Source organism: Osmerus eperlanus, chromosome 14 (assembly GCF_963692335.1).
Source record: "Osmerus eperlanus chromosome 14, fOsmEpe2.1, whole genome shotgun sequence".
NCBI lineage: Eukaryota > Metazoa > Chordata > Actinopteri > Osmeriformes > Osmeridae > Osmerus > Osmerus eperlanus.
The window spans coordinates 14,563,082-14,585,471 of record NC_085031.1 but is presented as its reverse complement, the minus strand read 5'-3'; the positions used below and the strand labels follow the sequence as shown (position 1 = coordinate 14,585,471).

At 46.3% G+C, this 22,390-nt stretch overlaps 3 protein-coding genes and 4 non-coding genes across 9 annotated transcripts in view; 3 read left to right on the top strand and 4 right to left on the bottom strand.

Annotated features, from left to right (window-relative positions):
- LOC134034072 (E3 ubiquitin-protein ligase DTX4-like) overlaps positions 1-8,675 on the bottom strand; it is a 17,940-nt gene extending 9,265 nt beyond the window's left edge. The window contains exons 1-3 of one of the 3 annotated variants that reach the window (XM_062478413.1): positions 8,338-8,675; positions 6,994-7,208; positions 85-1,108 (exon numbers count right to left, since the gene is read on the bottom strand). In XM_062478413.1, coding sequence (XP_062334397.1) covers positions 85-1,108; positions 6,994-7,201 — 1,232 coding nt within the window. In that variant the 5' untranslated portion in view covers positions 7,202-7,208; positions 8,338-8,675. The other 2 variants (XM_062478414.1, XM_062478412.1) reach the window with 2 other exon arrangements.
- A 673-nt stretch (positions 8,676-9,348) lies between these two features.
- On the top strand, positions 9,349-9,421 carry trnat-ugu (transfer RNA threonine (anticodon UGU)). Its single transcript has one exon. It is a non-coding gene; the product is annotated as a tRNA-Thr (tRNA).
- Positions 9,422-9,895: 474 nt separating this feature from the next.
- On the top strand, positions 9,896-9,968 carry trnak-uuu (transfer RNA lysine (anticodon UUU)). The gene has a single exon. It is a non-coding gene; the product is annotated as a tRNA-Lys (tRNA).
- A 352-nt stretch (positions 9,969-10,320) lies between these two features.
- trnak-cuu (transfer RNA lysine (anticodon CUU)) lies at positions 10,321-10,393 on the bottom strand. Its single transcript has one exon. It is a non-coding gene; the product is annotated as a tRNA-Lys (tRNA).
- A 72-nt stretch (positions 10,394-10,465) lies between these two features.
- trnae-cuc (transfer RNA glutamic acid (anticodon CUC)) lies at positions 10,466-10,537 on the bottom strand. Its single transcript has one exon. It is a non-coding gene; the product is annotated as a tRNA-Glu (tRNA).
- A 2,795-nt stretch (positions 10,538-13,332) lies between these two features.
- On the top strand, positions 13,333-19,845 carry LOC134034078 (ribosomal protein S6 kinase beta-2-like). Its single transcript, XM_062478423.1, has 16 exons — positions 13,333-13,564; positions 14,245-14,299; positions 14,537-14,574; positions 14,783-14,891; positions 15,013-15,081; positions 15,486-15,633; positions 15,916-15,973; positions 16,170-16,270; positions 16,614-16,704; positions 16,921-17,011; positions 17,138-17,245; positions 17,370-17,432; positions 17,523-17,600; positions 17,744-17,851; positions 18,025-18,137; positions 18,247-19,845. Exons 2-16 carry the CDS (start codon positions 14,246-14,248, stop codon positions 18,425-18,427), a joined length of 1,410 nt encoding a protein of 469 aa, XP_062334407.1. The 5' UTR covers positions 13,333-13,564; position 14,245; the 3' UTR covers positions 18,428-19,845.
- LOC134033924 (uncharacterized) lies at positions 19,172-22,139 on the bottom strand. The gene is made up of 3 exons (XM_062478208.1): positions 22,031-22,139; positions 20,518-21,132; positions 19,172-19,206 (listed from the first exon to the last, which is right to left on the bottom strand). Exons 2-3 carry the CDS (start codon positions 21,125-21,127, stop codon positions 19,172-19,174), a joined length of 645 nt encoding a protein of 214 aa, XP_062334192.1. The 5' UTR covers positions 21,128-21,132; positions 22,031-22,139.
- Between the last annotated feature and the right edge of the window lie 251 nt (positions 22,140-22,390).

The following is a 22,390-nucleotide window of genomic DNA, read 5'->3' as shown; positions in this document are numbered from 1 at the left end:
TGTGTGTGTGTGTGTGTGTGTGTGTGTGTGTGTGAGAGTGTGTGTGTGTGCGGGAGTGTGAAAGCAAATCAGCGTGCCACTCACCCTGAGGCGATGAGGGCGCGTGACTGTGCCATGGCGATGCGCTGCAGGGCGGGCCTGCTCAGCCCCACCAGACTGGACCGGCGGGGGAGGGGGGCGCGGCACGCCAGCGAGCGCTGCGGCGACATCACCACCGGCGACGGAGACGGCACCGGCGAGGGAGGCGAGGTCACTTTTTTCGCCGGGGTGACGAGGGTGGCAGTTGGCACCGACGAACTCCTGGGTGAGGAGGAGGGTGTGGGCGGGGACGACCGAGGCTTTTTATTGGACGAGGGCCTGTTGGCTGAGATGGAGAGGGAGGCGGTGCCCGAGGTGAGGGCGGCGAGGGATTGGGCGAAGAGGGCCGCGTTCCGTTTGGAAGAAGCGGTGTTCCGTGATATGGCGTGTCCGTGCGGCAGCGTGCGGGAGTGGGTGGAGTTAGACATGGAGTTCCTCCTGGTCTGGCCCCGCCCCAGCGTGGACGCCCTCGTCTTGGGGCTAGGCGGCTTGGACTGCTGGGACTGCCGTCTGCTCAACGTGTTAGACCCCGCCCCCACCTTCCTGCTTCCTGACTTGACGCACTGGACCAGCATGCACTGCTGGCAGCCGCAAGGCGGGCCCAACCCTGGCGGCACTGGCTCTCCTTTAGAGTACCCCGACCCTCCTTTGAAACCCCCGGACACCCCTACGCCCAGGAAGGCCCCCGTGGGCCCTCCCCCCCCAACTCCCTTGACTCCCCCGCCCTCCCGGGGCAGCTGCTCCGCCACCAGGGGGTAGGCCATGTCGGCCCTGCGACGCACCCTTCTGCTGCGCTGGCTCCGCGGGTTCCGCTGGGTCATGGTCTTCAGGTCCACCACGTAGGCCAGCCCCAGCGGTGCCAGGTCCACGCTGGACTGGAGGCGGTCCCGGGCCGCCTGGAGGGCGATGCATACCTCTGTGTCGTAGGCCGTCCAGGACCCCTCCTCCTCGCCCTCCCACTCCCACAGCCAGCCCTGGGCCGGGGCGGAGCTGGGCACAAAGAAGCTACGACGCACCGGCCGGATCCTGCCTGCAGGGGGAGATGGAGAGCACGGTCACAAACTGGTGGTGATCATGTTTTCATTTAGCATTTCAACCAAAGCGAGAATTTTGTCCTTGCAGCACAGGGAGTGGATTTGAATCTGCAATCTCTTGACTTGCAGTTAAATGCTCTAACCACTGAGCTCTATATATAATAATTTCTAATAATACTTTTTTTAAATAATACTACCAAACACTGTAAAAAACTTGACTATAGTACTAATTTATGAGTTACATATCCTTAGTGTTGTAATACTGTATACAATTCAACTACTCGACATTGTCATGGGATTCTGTGGGTGCAGGACTTTTGGTGCAAGTTACAGGGCCTAACAGACACATAAAACACACACACAAACACACGCACAAACACACACAAACACACACAAACACACACACAAACACACACACACACAAACACACACAAACACACACACAAAAAGGTCCTGAGCCATTCTCTCTCCCAGTCCAGTAGGCCTGGCGCCACAGTGGGGAGAGGAGGGTCCAGGATGGACCAACCACAGAGCAGCACTGTAACCAAGGACGACATGTGCCACCAAGGCCATTCAGTCAATGGAGACACACACACACACTGAGGGGTGCTGGCTGGCAGAGCAGAGAGAGGATGTGTGTGTGTGTGTGTGTTTGTGTAAGACAGAGGCTGAGAGAAAGGCAGAGTGTGTGTGGGTATGTGTGTGTGCATAAGTCAGACACTGAGAACAAGGCCTAGAGTGTGTGGGTGTGTGGGTGTGTGTGTGTGAGAAATAGACAAAGACAAAGAGCATGTGTGTGTGTGAGTGAGTCAGAGTTTGTGCATGTGTGAGGACATTTGAGCAGGTCAATCAATCTAATAATTAAAGTCCAGTCATGTTCAATCTCTACCACTTCTCTCCTTTGCTAGTTTCAACGTGTCCTCCATTCTACCTCTCCTGGCCTCCATTCTACCTCTCCTGGCCTCCATTCTACCTCTCCTGGCCTCCATTCTACCTCTCCTGGCCTCCATTCTACCTCTCCCGGCCTCCATTCTACCTCTCCCGGCCTCCATTCTACCTCTCCCGGCCTCCATTCTACCTCTCCTGGCCTCCATTCTACCTCTCCTGGCCTCCATTCTACCTCTCCTGGCCTCCATTCTACCTCTCCTGGCCTCCATTCTACCTCTCCCGGCCTCCATTCTACTTCTCCCGGCCTCCATTCTACCTCTCCTGGCCTCCATTCTACCTCTCCTGGCCTCCATTCTACCTCTCCCGGCCTCCATTCTACCTCTCCTGGCCTCCATTCTACCTCTCCTGGCCTCCATTCTACCTGTCCCGGCCTCCATTCTACCTCTCCTGGCCTCCATTCTACCTCTCCTGGCCTCCATTCTACCTCTCCCGGCCTCCATTCTACCTCTCCTGGCCTCCATTCTACCTCTCCTGGCCTCCATTCTACCTCTCCCGGCCTCCATTCTACCTCTCCCGGCCTCCATTCTACCTCTCCTAGCCTCCATTCTACCTCTCCCGGCCTCCATTCTACCGCTCCTCTCCTGTGTTCTACCGCCCCTACTCTTTGAACGAGAGATGAAACTCTGCTCTCCTTTCATCAGCTGGATAATAGCTGCCCTTCTCACCTCTCTGTCTTCCTCCCATCCCCAGTCACAGGGGAGGGTGTGTGTGTGTGTGTGTTTGTGTGTGTCATTGTGCTGTTTTAAATGAAAATACGGGTCTAATCGGAGGTCAAGTGTGCTTGACCATGCAGTCCTGCGTATGTGTGTTGCAGTGTATAACAGGTTGATGTGAATGTAAACGCGGCATCCTGCTCACATCCTGAAGATATGTGAGGAGATTGGCAATGGTGTGTGTGTTTGTGTGTGTGTTTGTCTAGAAAACAGGAAAAGACTATCTCGTTCATCTCAGTTCAGTTGGTCATGAGATATGTTCCCCAGAGGCCTCACATTGAAGCTACCGATCACATGATTTCACTGGGGTTGTTTCCTCTTTTGTCTGTTTCTCTCTACATTCTCCTTCAAGAAAGAAACACACTGATGATATTTTTGAACGGATGAGTGTGTGGGTCTATGAAGAGATGAGTGTGTGGGTCAGTTATGAAGGGATGAGTGTGTGGGTCAGTTATGAAGGGATGAGTGTGTGGGTCTATGAAGGGATGAGTGTGTGGGTCTATGAAGGGATGAGTGTGTGGGTCTATGAAGGGATGAGTGTGAGTCAGTTATGAAGGGATGAGTGTGTGGGTCAGTTATGAAGGGATGAGTGTGTGGGTCTATGAAGGGATGAGTGTGCGGGTCTATGAAGGGATGAGTGTGTGGGTCAGTTATGAAGGGATGAGTGTGTGAGTCAGTTATGAAGGGATGAGTGTGTGGATCTACGAAGGGATGAGTGTGTGAGTCCGTTATGAAGGGATGAGTGTGTGGGTCTATGAAGGGATGAGTGTGTGAGTCCGTTATGAATGGATGAGTGTGTGAGTCAGTTATAAAGGGATGAGTGTGTGGGTCTATGAAGGGATGAGTGTGAGTCAGTTATAAAGGGATGAGTGTGTGGGTCTATGAAGGGATGAGTGTGTGGGTCAGTTATGAAGGGATGAGTGTGTGGGTCTATGAAGGGATGAGCGTGTGGGTCAGTTATGAAGGGATGAGTGTGTGGGTCTATGAAGGGATGAGTGTGTGGGTCTATGAAGGGATGAGTGTGTGGGTCAGCAACTCCTGAGACCATAGACAGGAGGACAAAACATGAGGCAGGTGGAGAAGGACCATCCATCTGGTCTATTGTTCCACTCTGCTTTCCTCTGACCCTTTCCACACACACACACACACACACACACTACTTGTCAGGTCAGTATGAGAGGTCCACTACTTGTTACTCTAAATGATATCCAACCACGGTATCTAACCCGAGGAAACAATGAAAACGTAGCACCTGAAAAACTCCAAAACAGCTACGACCTCCATTTTCCTCCTTCTTTTCTCTCTCTCCCTCGCTCTCTCTTTTTCTCTCCATCTCTCCACAGGTCTTTACTCCAGAATGACCCTCTAAATCCAATCACATGAGAGTCAGGGGATAGAGAAACACACACCCAACCAGTTTGTGTGTATTCATGCATATGTATATGTGTGTGTGTGTGTGTTAGTGTGTGCATGGGTGCATGCTAAGATCATGTTGAAGGATACATGTGCGAGTCTAAGAGTCCACATGTTTACATACTGTATGTATAGGTGCATGTGTGGCGTTTAAGGGTATTTTCATGAGTTGGTGTGTGTGTGTGGGTATGTGTGTATAAGCATGTCCTAATCCTGGCCCTGTGTTGTGAAACATGCTGTGACTGATGGCTCCCAGGGGCCCGGGGTGGTGGGGCCCTGCAGTAACCCGACACGCAGAGTTGCACAACTACCTACTGGAGAAAACTCCTCTTCCTGCTCCCTCCTACTCTGTCTCACTCCTCCTCCAGATCGCTCTTCTCTTCCTTCCAGCCTCCCCCTCTCTATTCTGCCCTTTCCCTGTTACCCCTCCCTCCGCCTCTCTCCACCCCTCTCTCTTCCTCCCACTCTGTTTTACTCCTCCCCCACTCCATCCCCCCTCCTCCCCCACTCCTTCCCCCCTCTTCCCCCACTCCTTCCCCCCTCCTCATAGCTTCCTCTTCACAACTTTTCTCAATGTATCACTGCCCTAGACTGAACCCTATTTCTCCCTTTATGCATCTCATATCTAACCCACTCAATTCCACCCTGTCTCTATCAACTCCCTCTCTGTCTCTCTTTTCTCAGATCTGTTTCTCCATTGATGTGGCCCCTCCCCTGGGTCTAGTTTATTAGGCACTCTCCATTCACTAACTCATACTGAGAGAGAGAGAGAGAGAGAGAGAGAGAGAGAGAGGGGGGGGGTGAGTGATAAAGAGTGACTTAGACCAAGATGGAGAGAAACAGACAGAGGCAGAAAAAGCAGGGCGAGACAGAGAGAAAAATAGAAAGAATGAGAGATAGAGATAGGGAGAGAAACAGAAAGAGAGGGACAGAAACCGTGATACGAGGTTTGAGTTTTGGTGTTTGGGTTTAGGCCCCGCCTACTCCTCCCGGGGTGAGACCGTGACCTCTGACCCCTAACCCAGGGCATTGTGGGTGTCTGGGAACACGGCTCCCTCAGTGCGACCAGCTGGAGCAGCACAGGATTCAGACGGCAGCTGGTCTCCCCCATCCTCCTCTACGCTGCCAGTCTACATACAACCCAACCCTCCTCTACGCTGCTAATCTGAACACACACACACAAGCACCCCCTGCAACTCTGCCACACACAATCACTAACCTTCCTCTACCCTGCCAGTCCCACCCATGTGACCTGGGGACCTAAAACTGATGATACAATCCAGATCTTCTCCACCTGTCAGTACTTCAGCCTGAGACCAGCCTCTGAGCCGTGCCCCTCAGTTAGAGAACAATTAGGATTACAAGATTCACTTGTGCTCCACACTGGTCACCAGTGTTTTTCCTGTGCATATCCAGCGTTTACTAGTGTACACTGGTATGTCTGTTCCACAACCTAAAGAACCTGTGAATGTGGCCAGTGAATATAGAGACTCTGACCACCGAAATACTGTAGAACCATTCACTTCTGACCCTTGATCTACTGCTCTTTCTATAAGAATTATGTCTATGTTGCAGTGTCTGCTAAATGAATAACATGTAATTTATGTCAAACTTCTTCCAGCAGGTAGGATATAACGACTACATAACTACACACTCCTCAAGCAACCTTTTCCTGCTATCGCCCCCTCTCTCGATTTCTCTGTCTTTTTGTCTCATCTTCCACTTCGCTGAACTTCTAATTACCGGTACACCCTCTCTCCCATGTCTCCTGACTCACTGTGTGTGTGTGTGTGTGTGTGTGTGTGTGTGTGTGTGTGTGTGTTTTTGCACGCTCAGGCAGTCTAGAGCCACAATAGCAGAGCTCACATCTGTTCCTCAATTTCAACAAAGAGCAAGAGACAGACTTCCCAATGATCATGCTAGATAACACCCACTCCCTCTCTCCCATGGCAAGTCCCAAAGAAAAAAAAGAAAGCGTAGAAGAGGGAGAAATAGAGAAAGAGAGAAACAGAGAGACGGAGGGAGAGTGAGTAAGGGAGAAAGTGAGTGAGAAAGAAAGAAACAGATATCACAGAGGCTGCCAAAAGGGATTTTTTCCCCATGAAGTCTTGAAATATTCTTTCCCTCTCATCCTGCCCCAACTTTCCATCCCTACGGCAGCTGCATGTGCCACAAATTTGGGGGGTAAGGGTAAAAGAATGTGCCTCCTCGTTGCCGTAGCTACTCGCTGTGCAACAGCTGTTGTGGGTCATCCGACTTTCACCCTCTTCTCTGACAGGGTCAGGCATGGGGTCATAACCGCAGAACCAACAATGATACAAGCTGCATTCTGATTCTAGAACCCAAATCTTCCTTCCAAAATGTCTTCCCTGTCACTGAAGCATATAACACTGAAGCTAACCACATCAAACTTTCTTGACTGGTTGTGATTCAGCTACTTAATGACATGGGAAATCCTAAAAACGTAAACATCTTAGCAACTGACCGAGTACTTCTTTTGGTGTTAGATTTTCCTGTACACAAAGCAAGTCCACAGAGACCAGTTATTCACAAAACAAAAGCACAATAACTGGCTTTAACTAGACTAAAGCAACCATCACATAACTACAGACGAGTACATGGGAAATAATCATTTTATACAAAACGAAGCACAGGGGTTCTTGAACCTGCAACCTGAAGATTTTAAGTAAAATTCTCGACCACTGAGCTATACCCAATCTGACGAAGACGTCAGCAGTCCTTCACAGAATCATGTAAGACACCATTCTCTGAGCCATCCATCCTACCCTCCAGGCGCCTTCTCTTACCTGTGTCCTGTCTAAACTGATGCATGGACTGGAGGTCTATGATGTAGGGAGACAGGCTGTTGTCGACCTGACCCAGAACAACGCTGCCACTCCGGGGATCGTTCCGTATCACCGCCTCGATGTGGTGGCACACGGCCGGGCCGTACGGCCGCCACCGTCCGTGCTCGTTGAGCCATTCCCAGACGACCACAGCGGAGGCGAGCAGCATGCTGGCCCTGTAAAGAGAGTGAACACCGTCGCCTTTGTGAGATGTCTGGTGAGGAGGAACGCGGTATAGGCTACAGACTTTTATTTGCAGTAGCCTACGTCGACAACCCCGACAGACTTTTTAAATTTATTTTTTTAATGCAGGTATCGATACTAATTTGAGCCTTCCTTTCACTTCCATACCCAAGATAAGTTGCTCAGCACTCACGTTAACAGTAGCCTGTGTAAACGTGACGTGTGTGTAGCCTACTATACAAAACAAAGATAATTCTTACATTAACTTAAGCTGAGGTATATTGTGAAGAACCACAACATTTGGCCGCTAATATCCGGAACACGTTCATATCGAGGAGAAATGAATCTTCTGTCTGTTGTTAAAACGCGTTTATAAACTATGTAAGAACTATGGTACGTTACAAACCGACGGGTGTTGTCTACGTATTCTGAGGAATTCCAAGGAAAGGCTTGCAGTCTCTCATGGGGAAATGTATCGACAAACGCGTAGGCTACGTAGCGGATAGGTATTCTTGCGAAGTTGCATTTACAAACAAAAAAATAACTCAAATCTCAGCTAGGTTTATTTCCATTCGTTAGGGCGTAGCATGTTGTTGAATCGTTGAAAAAGTGACATTCAACACCACGCGCACACTCCGTAACAGCACGCGTGACACGCCAATCTTCGCCGAAACACAGTGGAACAGGTTGAACTGGTTTTAACGGACTTATGTAACAACAACTTAATTGTAAAATAAAAGCCGCAGCCTGTATTGAGGTTGTTCTCAATACAATCTCAATTCTAAAATTAGTAGTTTAATTGAAGTATATAGAAAGGCTACTCCAGTTCAACACTCCCTATGACAGACTACATTTTCGAAACAAGACCATCAAAATGTAACTTTTACTCAATAGTTGTAGGCCTATGCATTGAGCCACATTCACAAGCCTATACCAGGTCAGTTCTACACGATAGTTTACAGTAAAATAACAAACGACAATACAATTATTCAGCAAAATCAATCAGGAGGACATAGGAGGACGTTAACCAACAATATAGGCTACAATTGCACCTGTGCTACAAACTAAAATTAAATGTAGGGTCTAGGAATCCATCATCCGTATGCTATTGAATTTATTCACCTGTTCTTATCAGTCCTCGCTGTCCACTGTCCAAAGGTTTCAACCAACTACAAATCGATACAGCAAAATAATTCCTCTCAGAGAAAATACATCAGTCTTTGTAAGGTCTCCTGCATAGTGCTCTTTCACCACACATAATCCTCAAGTGGTCGTCAGTCCGTACATTTTAAGGTCTCAAACCTAGTTGAAAATGTAGCAAAATCTCTCAGTGACAATCAAAGGATTTCGAATACAAGTTCCATAGTGGAACATTCTCGGTTATTTTGAAGACAATGATCTAGTTAGGACATAGTCTAACTGACGTACACTCTCGTCTCCGTCCTGATACCCTGAAAATGACCAGTTGTGAGATGCTCCGCTTCGCCTTACACACCACGCCCCGAGGACAACGGAAGATGTCCATTGGGAAACCAATGATGTGTTTCCAAATTCTAGCGTGCGCCTCAAGATCTGAGGTCCGACTCTGCATCAATTCCATGTTCAATTTCTGGTATAAAATATTACTAAGCCATACATATATAGATTTAATATAACAATATTTAAAACGACTGTAAACGTTGTAGAAACAATGTTGCACTGTTATCCCTATTGGAAAAAAAGACAAAGAGAAAAGTAATCCGACCACTTTGTGGACCTGTGTGTAAAATGGGTTTACATTGCCACCTAGTGGTTCTAAGAGGGTATAACGCTGAAACTATTTTTCTTGACCCGTTTGTAATCAGTGTCCTGTACTCTTAAAATAGCACATTGCCTCCAGTTCTGATTGTCAAACACTGTTATAAATCTTTTAAGATGTCATGGACGAAGGAGTTCAGAAATTATTTTGACTGCCAAATTGAAACGCTCGTCCTGGCTCTAAGTTGAAGTGTTCATCTGGAAGAATTGCCGTATGTCACTGTCATAAAGTAATTGCTCATCAATCATCTTTTATGACAGCAAAAACTACAAGATCATATTGTGTAATATTGTGTAATCTTTATTACTCACGGAGCACGGAGTGCAGCAGAATGCGGCTCCATAGCTCAGGGGTTAGAGCACTGGTCTTGTAAACCAGGGGTCGCGAGTTCAAATCTCGCTGGGGCCTGTTCGTCTTTTTCATTCATTATCAAAAATAACGTGGCCCAGTGTCCGATTCCATTGTTATAGCCGGTGATTACGATATTGGTTAGTTGATTCGGTTACACACTAGTTCCTGCATTTACAAGTCTAATGTAATAGTCCCTCCAGTCCCCCCATAAAGCTGCAAGTCATTAAAGATATCCGTTAGTTTAACTTTTAGTCAGTTGATAGTTGAATTACAATTTTGAAAGCTTATTCAAATATAGCTAAACAATTTATAAAGAATAGCTTACATCCAAAACTGAACCCACTCGACAGAAGTGTCTTTGAACAACAGCCTTTACAATAATATAGCCTATGATGTAATGGGATTTTTATTGAAACACACTTATGCAATTCGTGTCTGGACATTTGCAGTAGGTATACTGCAAAGTAAATACTTTGTATTTGTATTTCTTTTATATCGTTTTGAACAGTATGCTAACCGATGTCCGTCAGAGCCCGGATAGCTCAGTCGGTAGAGCATCAGACTTTTAATCTGAGGGTCCAGGGTTCAAGTCCCTGTTCGGGCGGTAGTTTTTTGTTTTAGCCCCTGCCACAACTCGCCAGCCTTCTAACTGTACCCTCAAGAAAGATTTTCTTCCAAACTGGTAGATAAAGGTATTTTTCCACTTTATTATAAACTCGTATCTTAACTAAATTAGTTGTATAATGATGGTACATAAATAATCTTGGGTTTCCTCAACCAAATTCAATTTAACATGTTTATCCAGCCAAGTTGACTAACTAACCCATGTGTTTCTGGAAGTTATTATCCTACGTAGAAATGAATTGAACCTATGACTATCATTCAGGGTGGACTCTTGGGTATCAGCAACTAGGTCCACGAAACGAAATCAACTGGGAGACTTCCTAAAATGTCATCGCCCAACGTGGGGCTCGAACCCACGACCCTGAGATTAAGAGTCTCATGCTCTACCGACTGAGCTAGCCGGGCCTATACATCGAAGATCCATATTGAAATAAAGAATTAGGTATAAGCATATTTGATTCTTATCTAAAAACATAGTTCCCTGACCGGGAATCGAACCCGGGCCGCGGCGGTGAGAGCGCCGAATCCTAACCACTAGACCACCAGGGAAAGCTGTGATGGAAGACATTCTAATGTATATTGTCATTGGTGTAAAAATTGTAAGCAATTCAGAAAACATAACTCTACGACTATTTTACTAAGACAAATATACACAAATTAGATCATAGCGCTTTAACGTGCTAGTTCATTCCTTCACTATTCCGTTTAAACAAGGTGATGAAGCAGATACAACACATTTATTAAAAACATAAATCACATTTAAATTTGACGTTTGCAAAAATACAAAACATAATCTAAAGGCCCAGCCTATTGACTATTACAATTACATCATTTAGATAAACAATTACATCACAATTAGATTTAAAACATAAACTTAACCTAAACAAAACGAAAACCATTAGGAGCCATTGTGTGTGGTCAACAAACTTAAGTAATCATATAAGAAACAGTTGCAAATTGCACACACAAAGTAATACTGATTTTCAGCGTTGCGTATTCTAACCCTAAGCCAACAATCAAGATTCCCTCCGTATCCGACTACACAGCACCCAGATAAGATTTTGCTTATTTATTCGATTAATTAATTAATATACGTAAGTAATTAAACTAAGTACTGGCAAACATTCCATACAATGCATAAACTGTGTCTTAAAACAGCAAAACGCAAGAAGAATTAAATACATCCAGTGTATGTGATAGATGGTGCGAGGAGGTCGGCTCAGACAACTACATACTCTTTGTCCTCAGGTGTGTGATGACAACCGCCAGGACCATCCCCACCACCCCAACCCCCACTAAGGCTGCATATAGGTGGGAGAAGGCCAGCCCTTCTGTGCCTGGGACATCTGTGGAAGACACTGAAAGTTGGGTAAGAATGAGACTGAGGAAGATGGTGCTGTGTCTGGACCAGCATGCCCAGAATGGGATGTACAAGGTGTATCACAGTCTCAAACACCAAGAGCAACAGTTGAGTAAGCACAGAGTAAGCACCGATGTAAGATAGAAAGGAAATAGATAAGTGGAAATAGACAAAATATAAGTGAACATATCACGTTTGGTCAAACAACCGCATCTATTTTCCGTTTGGGGGGAGTGAAAGGGGGTGAGATGAGGGGGGGGATTGAGATGAGGGGGGCAGGGAGGGGGGGTTAGGGTTGAGACATGAGGGGGGGGGCGGGTGGGGGGGTTAGGGTTGAGACATGAGGGGGGGGCAGGTGTGTGTGTAGGGGGGGGGGGGTAGGGTTGAGACGTGAGGTGGGTCTCCTTACCTTCCATCTGTGTCTGGACCCCAGATGTAGCAAATGGCAGGCCAGAGAACACAGATTCATACACTGTCCAGACATCACAATGAATTTGTATTTCAATAATCATTATCATCATCAATGATCATAATAATAATTGTACACATTTCCTATTTGACAATTGACTCAAAAATCGCAATGAAAATGATTTTAAACATAGTTGTGAAATCAAATATAATCTCACAATACGTAATGTTGTAGTGCACGTGTAAAACAATAGGTCATGTCATAATGCATTTTAAGAATTTGAACATGACCCACCCCACACACCCTTAGACATCCACCCATCATTACCTACCCTTCAGCCTCTTTCCTCTCCCAACTTTCAATATCTTGTTCTCCATCCCCATGCAGTAGTACAGACCCAGGTCTGATTCCTCCAGGAAGCTGATATTTAACGCCAGAGACTGGTGCATGATCTGTGTTTGGAGCCGGGTGTCCGGACGGTGGCGATGGGAGATCCTGCCATCGTCCAGGATGGACTGGATCAGAATCAGTGGGGGTCCGTCAAGACACTGCTTCAGCCAAGTGGTCTCAGAGTGGTAGGAGATCTCACACCCTGGAGGAGAGGAAGGCAGAGGGGTGAGAAATGTAGCAAATGTAGGACTGAAAAGTTTACATTTCAAGAACTAGATGGGTAAAAAAAAAAATTAAGGTGAAAACCTAAGATGGCTGAACCACCGAGTTGAATTTCCAGGACGTCAGTCTGAGCTTCGGCCAATGGCAGAAGTGTGATGGGCATGAGGCAGACCCCTGTGTAAGAAGACAACAATGTATTTAATTTAATGTAATTTAAGGAACAGTTTTTTTAATTCAAATGATTCTACTTCTATTCGTTCAGATTTACTCACTAATGATCCAGAAAAACCAAAGAACGTGCATCTCCATGTTGAGTGAAGTTGTCTAAACCGTTGTTGTTTTAGGCTTTTAGAATAATGTGAAGACCAACTTCCTGTTCTCCCTTGAACCCACTGTTTTTCTCAAATGCCCCTCCTTTTGTTTAATGCGAAACACACACACATACACACACAATAACTTGTACATGCACGCATAAACATAAACACACAGTCCCATTCTAAAAGTAACTGTCCTGGGACTCTGTTACATAATCTCCCCTACACACAGACAAACAACAAAAGTAACAATAGTAACAATTGTATCTTACATTTAGACATTTATGTGTTGGTGTCTCTGGTCTTTACACGGACAGGAAATGTCACTGTGCACAGACACACACATTAGATATGTCTACTATATACTTTCACACCTCCACTTCCTTCAAACCTGAAACTACCTGATCTGACCTAGATCTCTTTTAACAAAGAAGTATGAGTCACAAAAGAAAAAAAACAAAGGACGAACTCTTTATTCTCCTTTCAAAGAAAATTTGTGCTGATGTTTGCGGTTTGGTCTCTACATGGACCTATTGTTTATGAAAAAAACAATATTTGTGGATTTACTCGAAAATAATACCTTGATTTTTTTTTTTTCGATTCCTCAAAGAGAAGTTGACAGACTCCGTTTGCGATTCGCTCTTCATTGCGCTGACTTGGCTGATGACGTAGGAAGCTAAAGGTTTCGGTCTTACATGCTTAGCGAGATTAGAGATAAACAAGTCAACCTCAAGACGGCACTGATTCTTGTTTAGAGTGGACAACGCCGCTGAAATTGTTGACAGCAAGGTGATTCTAAATCCGTTTTAACTTAAAATCGTACTCTGAGGGTTGGATCACACCGAGGGATTTCCATACGTCATTTCGGGTTACGAATAAAGGTATGTTCAGGTTAAATTAGCTAGTATTTACCCAGCGTGGTATAGGCTAGCTGTCAAGTAGCACTAACGTTAGCTGTCAAACCAGCTGTCAGCGGTTGACAGTCGTGATCACGAACCATCTCGGAAGAAAATTGAAACAATTTTGTTAGTCTGTTAGTTTAAACTTGTCTTCGCTGAAACTTTAACCACAATATCTATTATACTAGCTAGCTAGCCACATACTAGACAGGCGCGGCTCAAACGGTAGTAGCAAGTTTAACGGCGGTGGCCATTCTTGCACAGCAGTGAAGTGAGACAGGTCAGGCATGTAGCTAGCTAGCTAGCTAGCTAGCTAGCTAGCAAACAAGCTATATTTTGTAGCTAGCTACATACACAGACTAGACAGCTGGTTATTAAAGCTTTCTATTAAATCGGGTTAGCAAGTTAGGTTTTGGAGCACATTTGCTATTACACATTTGCTGGGAAGTCCAATTTAAGATTCGAGATTACAGCCCAAGGTGCCAGGCGTGGTTTAGCAAATTATGCCTGGCCCGGTATTTGACAGGTACTTGTTGTGCTAGCTAAGATAGCGACACCCGCATAAATAAGGCCATGCTATCTTGCAAGCAAAATAAAGTTTCAGGACATATTATCAACCAAATCTATATAGCTCTAGTTATCTGACTGAATTATTTTCGCAGGATGGCCGGGGTCTTCGATATTGATATTGAATCTGAGGACCTGAGCGATGCAGAGGTAGGGTTTTGGCAACGGCCAAATTGTTGATCATGATTTATTTACAGTAAACCTCGCACCTCAAACAGGAGGATATTATTTCCTCATAAGAGTTCATACTTTTACGTCCACGTTGCTTCCGTAATATTTAACTTATACCCAACTACGCAATACCATAGTCATGGGATACACATATTTTCATGTCATATATTGTGTATTTCTGGCAAAAGATGTTTCTCATTTTCTAACTGTCCATAGGATGAGGTCTGTGACTTCACTGTGACTGAAACTGACGAGTAAGTTAAACCTACTGATTCTTTATCAATTGCCATGGTTTTAATCATCTTTGCTGTGGCAGGTGTCATAAACTGATGATACTATCCTCTCTCCCTTCCGATCCACCATCTATACCCCCCCATCCTCTTTTTTTTGTTCTCCTTCATTACTCTATCCCCTTCTCTTTTTTCGTCCACATTTTTTCCTCTCTGGGTCTCCTCTTCTCAGAAGTCGTACAGAGGAGGTGGAGCTGATCAGTGTAAACAGAGACAGCGAGAGAGTAGGGCCTGACTGCTTTGAGCTGCTCACTGTACTGGGAAAGGGAGGCTATGGCAAGGTGTGTGTGTGCACGCGTGCATTTATGGCTGTCTTAGTTACGGGCAGTGCTTTAGGCCACTTTCTGGCGATCGGTTTCCATGGCAGTCAAATCATCTTCACTTTTTTTTTTCCACATCCAGGTCTTCCAGGTGAGGAAAGTTCAGGGTCCTCAAACTGGGAAAATATTTGCCATGAAGGTCCTGAAAAAGGTACCAAAGATTCCTCACCTCATCTTCTATCAATCTATCATCTTCCTCAGCTGAACATGATATCTATATTCAAATACTCATCTGTGCCATAAGTCTATTTTGTCAGTCTCTTTCTCTCAGGCCTGCTCTTTTGCCTCTTTCTGCCCCTCCCCCATCTCTCTCTCTCTCTCTCTCTCTCTCTCTCTCTCTCTCTCTCTCTCTCTCTCTCTCTCTCTCTCTCTCTCGCTCTCTCTCTCTCTCTTTCTCTCTCTCTACCCCCTCTCCTCTCCCCCTCCTTCTTTCTCTCTCTCTTTCCCCCTTCTCTTCTCCTCTCCCCCCCCTCTATCTCTCTCTCTACCCCCTCTCCTCTCCACCCTCTCCTCTCCCCTCTCTCTCTCTCTCTCCCTCCCCCCTCTCCCTATCAGGCTAAGATAGTCTGTAACGCCAAAGACACGGCCCACACACGTGCTGAGCGAGAGATCCTGGAGACCGTGCGCCACCCCTTCATAGTGGACTTGCTGTATGCCTTCCAGACCGGGGGCAAGCTCTACCTCATACTGGAGTGTCTGATCGGTAAGGGGGGGTTGGGCATTGAGGGATGGAGAGGAGGTAGCTTTAGAGGGGTCGGAAGCAAGGATGAGGGCAGGGGAGGTTAGGTCAAAATGCTAACATGAAGCAAACTGGAACACCCTGGGAGACCTGAGTAGAGACAGAGGGAAGGATGTTACAAACGTGGGTTACAGGATTTCTGTGTCTGGTTTTGAGTGTGGAAACACACTTTTTATGTGTTTCCTCTATACGCTTTTATCCCCCCCCCCCCATTCATTTAAACCCTTCTTGTCCTGCCTCTCGCAGGTGGGGAACTGTTCATGCAGCTGGAGAAGGAGGGCATCTTCATGGAGGACACAGCCTGGTAGGTCCCACACCTGGAGTCCCACACCTGGAGTCCCACACCTGGTCCTTCAGGAATCCTGAAGCTCCTTTTGAGCTTGTCTTTCCAAACACTACAGTAGTCTTCAACTCCGGTCCAGGATTTCATATTGAGACAAGTTTTATGTAGAACTGTGTGGATGTCGAAAGCATACCTTACCATGTGTGTATGTGTTCAGTTTCTACCTGGGAGAGATTACCCTGGCTCTGGGACACCTGCACTCGAATGGCATCATCTACCGAGACCTGAAACCTGAGAATATCATGCTCAACCACGAAGGTCTGTATGAATGTGTCTGGGTGTGTCTGTCTGGGTGTGTCTGTCTGAGTGAGTGTGTGCGTATCTATGTGGAATGTATTAAGGTGTGATATGTTGTAATTAGGATCATAGGGGAGTCAGATGGCTGAGCGGTGAGGGAATCGGGCTAGTAATCCGAAGGTTGCCAGTTCGATTCCCGGTCATGCCGACTGACGTTGTGTCCTTGGGCAAGGCACTTCTTTCCCATCCTACTTGCCTCGGGGGAATGTCCCTGTACTTACTGTAAGTCGCTCTGGATAAGAGCGTCTGCTAAATGACTAAATGTAAATGTCATACTTAACTGTCCCTGTCTTCTCTCATCCAGGACATATTAAGCTGACAGACTTTGGTCTGTGTAAGGAGTCCATCCACGACGGAGCTGTCACTCACACCTTTTGTGGCACCATAGAGTACATGTGAGTCTGGCGCCACCCCGTGTCCATATCACCTGTTTCTCTATCAGATTGGATTTTACTTTCACTCTCTTCACCTCCTTCTGTCTTCCCCACAAACTCCCTTTTTCTGCATGTCGGAACTTGTCTTTTTCTTCTGTCTCGCTTTCACCGTTTCGCTTCGTCCATATTTTCTCTCTCTTCTCCTCCAGTAAATCTTTCTGTCCGTTTCTCACTCAGGGCTCCAGAGATCCTGACTCGTTCAGGACACAACAGAGCGGTGGACTGGTGGAGTCTAGGAGCTCTGATGTACGACATGATGACCGGCTCGGTGAGGGGGAGGGAGGGAGGGAGATACTTCGACACAATATGCAAAAAAGAAACTTCTTATCTTCCATACTTCTATTGTCTCTCATCCATTCCTCTATATCCCTTCTTCCGATTGATGTTTTCTCAGCCTCCATTCACAGCAGAGAACAGGAAGAGGACCATAGATAAAATTCTCAAGTGTAAAATCAACCTGCCTCCCTATCTCACCTTGGATGCGAGAGACATGATCAAGAAGGTGATAACGTAAACCCTTGTAACTCTTCCGTGTCTGGAGCAAGACTGTTAGGGATGAAGGCACCACACACACTGAAACATTTCTCTTTCTCTATCGCTCTATTTCTCTTTCCCTCGTTCCCTAGCTACTCAAGAAGGGCCCAGGCCAGAGACTAGGCTCAAGCAAAGCTGACTGTGCGGACATACAGGTGACACACACACACAGTGCACACACACACCACACACTACAATCACACGTAGAAGTCCAGAGCCTAATGTTGTCCCTGTGTCTTTTATAGAAACATCCCTTCTTCAGACACATCAACTGGGACGACCTGCTCAACAAGAGAGTAGAGCCACCATACAAGCCATCACTGGTAACTTAAATTATTATTATTATTATTATGATTTTTTTCCATGATCCTGGCTATACAAAACTAAAGTTAGCCATATCTTTAATTTCTTATTCCCATCATTCCTCCTTCCCTGTCCCCCCCCCCCCCCGCCCGCCCGCCCGCAGCAGTCAGATGAGGACGTCAGTCAGTTCGACACCCGTTTCACCCGCCAGACCCCGGTCGACAGCCCGGACGACACGTCCCTCAGCCACAGTCACGACCACGCCTTTGCTGTGAGACCGTCCTTCATTTCCCCCCTTCTTCACCTGTCCTGAGGCGTGGCCTCACCCCTTCATTCTTCCAGTCCGTTCTCCTCGGATATTATGCTGTCTTTACTCCTAACTCGGTCACTACGGTAGGGTCTAGCTCCCTGCCCTCTGTCACTCATTCCACTACTTCACTTCAGGGTTTTACCTACGTGGCTCCCTCTGTGCTGGAGAGTCTGAAGGAGGGCTTCTCCTTCGAACCCCGGACCCGCCCTGTACGCAGACACAACAGCAGCCCACGCACGCCCATCAGGTAACACACACACACACACACACGATCAGACTAGCCCCACTGGCCTGTCTATCCCTATCCTTACTCACACTCTCCTCTTGCTTTCTGTTTCTCTCTCTCTCTTTCTTAGTCCTCTTAAGTTCTCTCTGGCTGAACCCTTCAAGTCTGCAGGAGAAGGAGAGGCAGAGCTTCTCTCAGCCACCTCCAAACCGGCCCCTTCCCTTACCACTTCCCAGCCCACCGACAACGGTGTCACCCAACCAATCAGAACGCCCGGACGGAACAAGAAGCAGAAAGGAAATGGGAGATAAGCAGGAGGAGATGAGGTGAGAATGTTTCCCCTCTCAGAGGGTGCAAGGCGTACCCTGTGGGGAGCAGCTCTAGAACCCTGGGGCTATTCAGAATGGTGCGAACCTTCTAGAACGCTCCACAGGCTGGATCTCTCCTGTGCGGAACACGGACGTCATGGCAACATGTGTGTTCTAGTCCTCATGGTTCCATCCTCCTGCTCTGTGAATGTCAGCATTTCACCTTCTCCGAACACACTTCTGTTCACGGCTGTGTACCAATACTACGAACTTGCATCCTGTCCCTTCTTCTTCACTAGCCTCAGTCAGAAGGGCATATGGGTACTTTCCCATAAGGTTAGGATTGAGGGGAGGAGGTTGCAAGTCATTGGTTTTGGGACCCAGCCAGTCTTCGTTTTTTTCAAATTTTTCTCAATGGGAAACTACTGCCAAAGTTTTAGACATGCTTTATCAGTGTCAGACTACCACCTATCATAGGATAGCTGTGATAACTGCTGGAATTCTGAAATATCGATACATTTATTCATTCAAATGCTCAGAAAAAAAGAAAAGATAATCATGTACAAAAGAGAGAAAAATGTCTATTTTCGTTACCAAAACAAATGCATTTCTACATTAGCTTGTGGAGCTGCTGTAAGCCAATCAAATCAGATCTGTACCTCAGGCACCAGACACCAGGTTCTAGAACAGGTGTCCATGACAACATTTATGAACTAGAATGCTCCTATGACACAATTTTATTGTTCCTCACTTTAGGTAGTAAGGATTCTGTTCGCTGGGTTCTTAAACCAAAAACATCCACCATAAATTTAGTTGACATACTTTAGTTGAGTCCAGACCAGGATGTCCTCATGCCCTCACTGTTCTCAAGGGAGACTGCATGTCTATGAACCTCTGTGTTTATCTCTATGGCTGCTTATGTACCATACACCAACCTGTCTTACTGCTGTGTAAACTGAACCTTGAACAGACCTCTTCCCCTCAGATTACACATGGTTCACAATGAGATCTTCCTAATGTATGATTATTCCCAGTGTAAACCGGAACCGGCTCCATATACCAAGGAAGTTATAATGGGATGGAGGGGGAGTGATATTATGTGTATTATTTAATTTAAATAATATTATTTACTGGACTGTTATGTTTTTGATCAAAGTAGGATGTTTGAAGCTATTTTCTTTTCTTTTTTGGATTGTTGGGAGGTTTGGAGGAGAGGATGGTGTTGTAGAATTCGAATGAATAAAACTCAAACATGAGGTTTACCAAATCCCTTTATTCTTTTGTTTATTTTTGTTTTGTTTTGTTTTTCACATTTATTTGAAAAACCAATAATATCACAAATCATACAAAAGTCAGTTTATTGTAACATGTTCTGTTCATCCATTAGGACCATATCATTAAAGTAAGAAAGAAAAAAAAGATGAACATAGTTTTGTCAAATTCACACTATTGAACTGAGCTGGTCTGGACTGGTCTAGTATCTATAATCTGAAAATAACCATTTTATCTACATGGTTAAACAGAAAACCTTCTTATAGAACCCTGTACGAAACCTATTCAAGTCTGTCATGACTGAGGTTTAATCTGTGAATGAGTCAGCAGAGCAGGGTGGATTGCTCAGTATGGTAGAGTGAAAAGGGTCAGAAAGAGAGACCTTATCTTCACACTTATCTGTAGCTGCCATTCCTCTCTCCTTCTCACCTATCCTCATCACTCTGTCAATTAGAGTATAGTGACATCACTCTCCTCTATCTCTCCCTCGCTTTTCTCCCATTCCGGACCTACTAATGCTATCGCCTCCTCGCCTCCTCCCCTCTCTCCACCTCTTCCTCCTTTCTCTTCTCCCTGACCTTCCTCACTTTTGCTCTTCGCTTCTCTTTTCTCTTCTTCCTCCTCCTCTTCCTTCTCTCCGCTCTGTGCTCTCTGTCTCAGGTCGTCTCCCCCCATGCTGGAATAGTCATCAGAAGAGTCTTCCCCGTCCTCCTCTTCCTCATCTTTCTGCTCCCCTCCCTCTCCTTCAACACCAACCACCACTTCTAACATTTTCCCCTCCTCCTCCCCCTCTTCCTCGTCGCCCTCCCTCTCTCCCCTACCCCCCGGCCACAGACGGAACCCTAGCCTATCCTCCAAGGTTCTAACCTCACCCCTCACCCTCTCCCCAAAGCCCAATATCATGCGGGAGGCGGGGCTGTTCTGGTTCGAGGGGCGGGAGGCCCACTTGAATGCTGCCACGAGGATCAGGATGAGCAGCACAATGACGACCAGCAGCACTATCGTGATGGAACCTCCGTCGAGCGCCCCTGCGCTCCCCGCCTGCGTAGCGGGCGAAACGGACGAAGATGTAGAAGAAGGGATGGCGGGGGTCTTGGCTTGGGTGACTGGAAAAGCTGCGCTGCCTTGGGTTGTTGGTTGTACCGGCAAGAGAGACGAGCTGGCTGATGTCGACAGCGTCACGTTGTCGGCAGACGGAGTGGTAGATGAACTGTTTCCTTGCGGGGGCGGAGCCTCGGTTGTGGAATTCCTACTACTTTCCGCGTTGCTGGATTTAACAGCTTTTGTTGTTGTCTCTGTTGAGGTGGAGTTGGCTTGTGTCATGAGGGTTGTGTTCTGGGAAGGGTGGTCAGTTGCTGCCGTAGCAACGTGGATGAGGATTAGCAGCGTCGGAATGAGCGCGCTCAGAAAGGCAGTGTCCGGAGTCTTCATTGGTACTGAAACAAAACAAACACGGTTATGTTATGATGAGATGAACACCGTTAGTTCTACAGTTCCCTTGTGGTCTTGCGTAACCTCTTGACCTTTCATAACACAAAAGTTCCAAACATTTATTTATTTGGCTGCCGTCTTGTAATATTTTCTGGTAAGTGGAAAACTGGGTATGAAGATTCTTAATGAAACACAGTGGAGATGAGTCAGTGATGTGAACATGGCCGACAATCAGATTCAAAAAGGAGAATGAGAGCACTTTTGGATTCGGATTCTTAATCAGAATGAGAATGAATCAGAGTCATACAAGATTCAGATAGTAATGCTTTGTGGGGTGAAACAAAAGAGGGATAATGCGACTGAAAGGATTGACATGCACACACACAGGAAGTGGTGCACATCTGAAGAGCAGTAAATTACCAACAGGAAATGGTAGAAAGCTTGCTGCAGCACAGAGGCATGGTGGGGCACGCGCCCACACATGATATAAAATTTATGTATGTTAATCTCTCTCCAAACCCCACTTCACGAAGCTTGTTAGAAATGTATCTTTGCTAATCACATGGCGGTCAGAAATCATAAAGCGAAACATTTTGAGTGAGAGAGACAGTGGTTGCAATAGATAAAAATATAAGTAGCGGTTTTCAAGTGTGGGGGGTGCCCCATTGTGCACATGTAGGAGAGGAAGGAGAGATTGATGGATGGACAGTAGATGATGGGATGGAAAAAAGCATAATGGAGAGAATAGAGGAGAGGCTGAAGGAGCATAAGACACATGAAGAAGAAATAGGTCAGAATAAGCGGGAAACCACAGACATAAAATCCTTCAAGCTGGCAGACATACAATCACCCTCCATCATCACTAAATACAGATCAGGGAAAATCAGTACGGTTGAAACTCACCTGTTGAGTGTGGATAAGGCTGGAAATGTTTGGAAATATATAGAATAGAGTTGTCGAGGTTGGAGATGATGGGATGGAAGCGACTGTACAGGTGGATGTGGAGAGAAAAGAAGAGAAGAGAGAAAAAACAGAGGAAACGGTGGGTGTGACTAAGAAGTGACAGAAGAAAGAGGGGGGGAGGGAAACACAAAGAGAAGAGACAGATGTTGAATCTCCTTGTGTTGTAGAGAACTGTTGAACTGTTCTTAGAGAGGTGGTGTCATTTGCATACCTGTTATGTTAGAGAGACACAAGACAAACATCCATGGGCCGGGGGGGTGGGGTGGTACTGAAGAAGTATTTTTCATTCTCTAGCTTAGA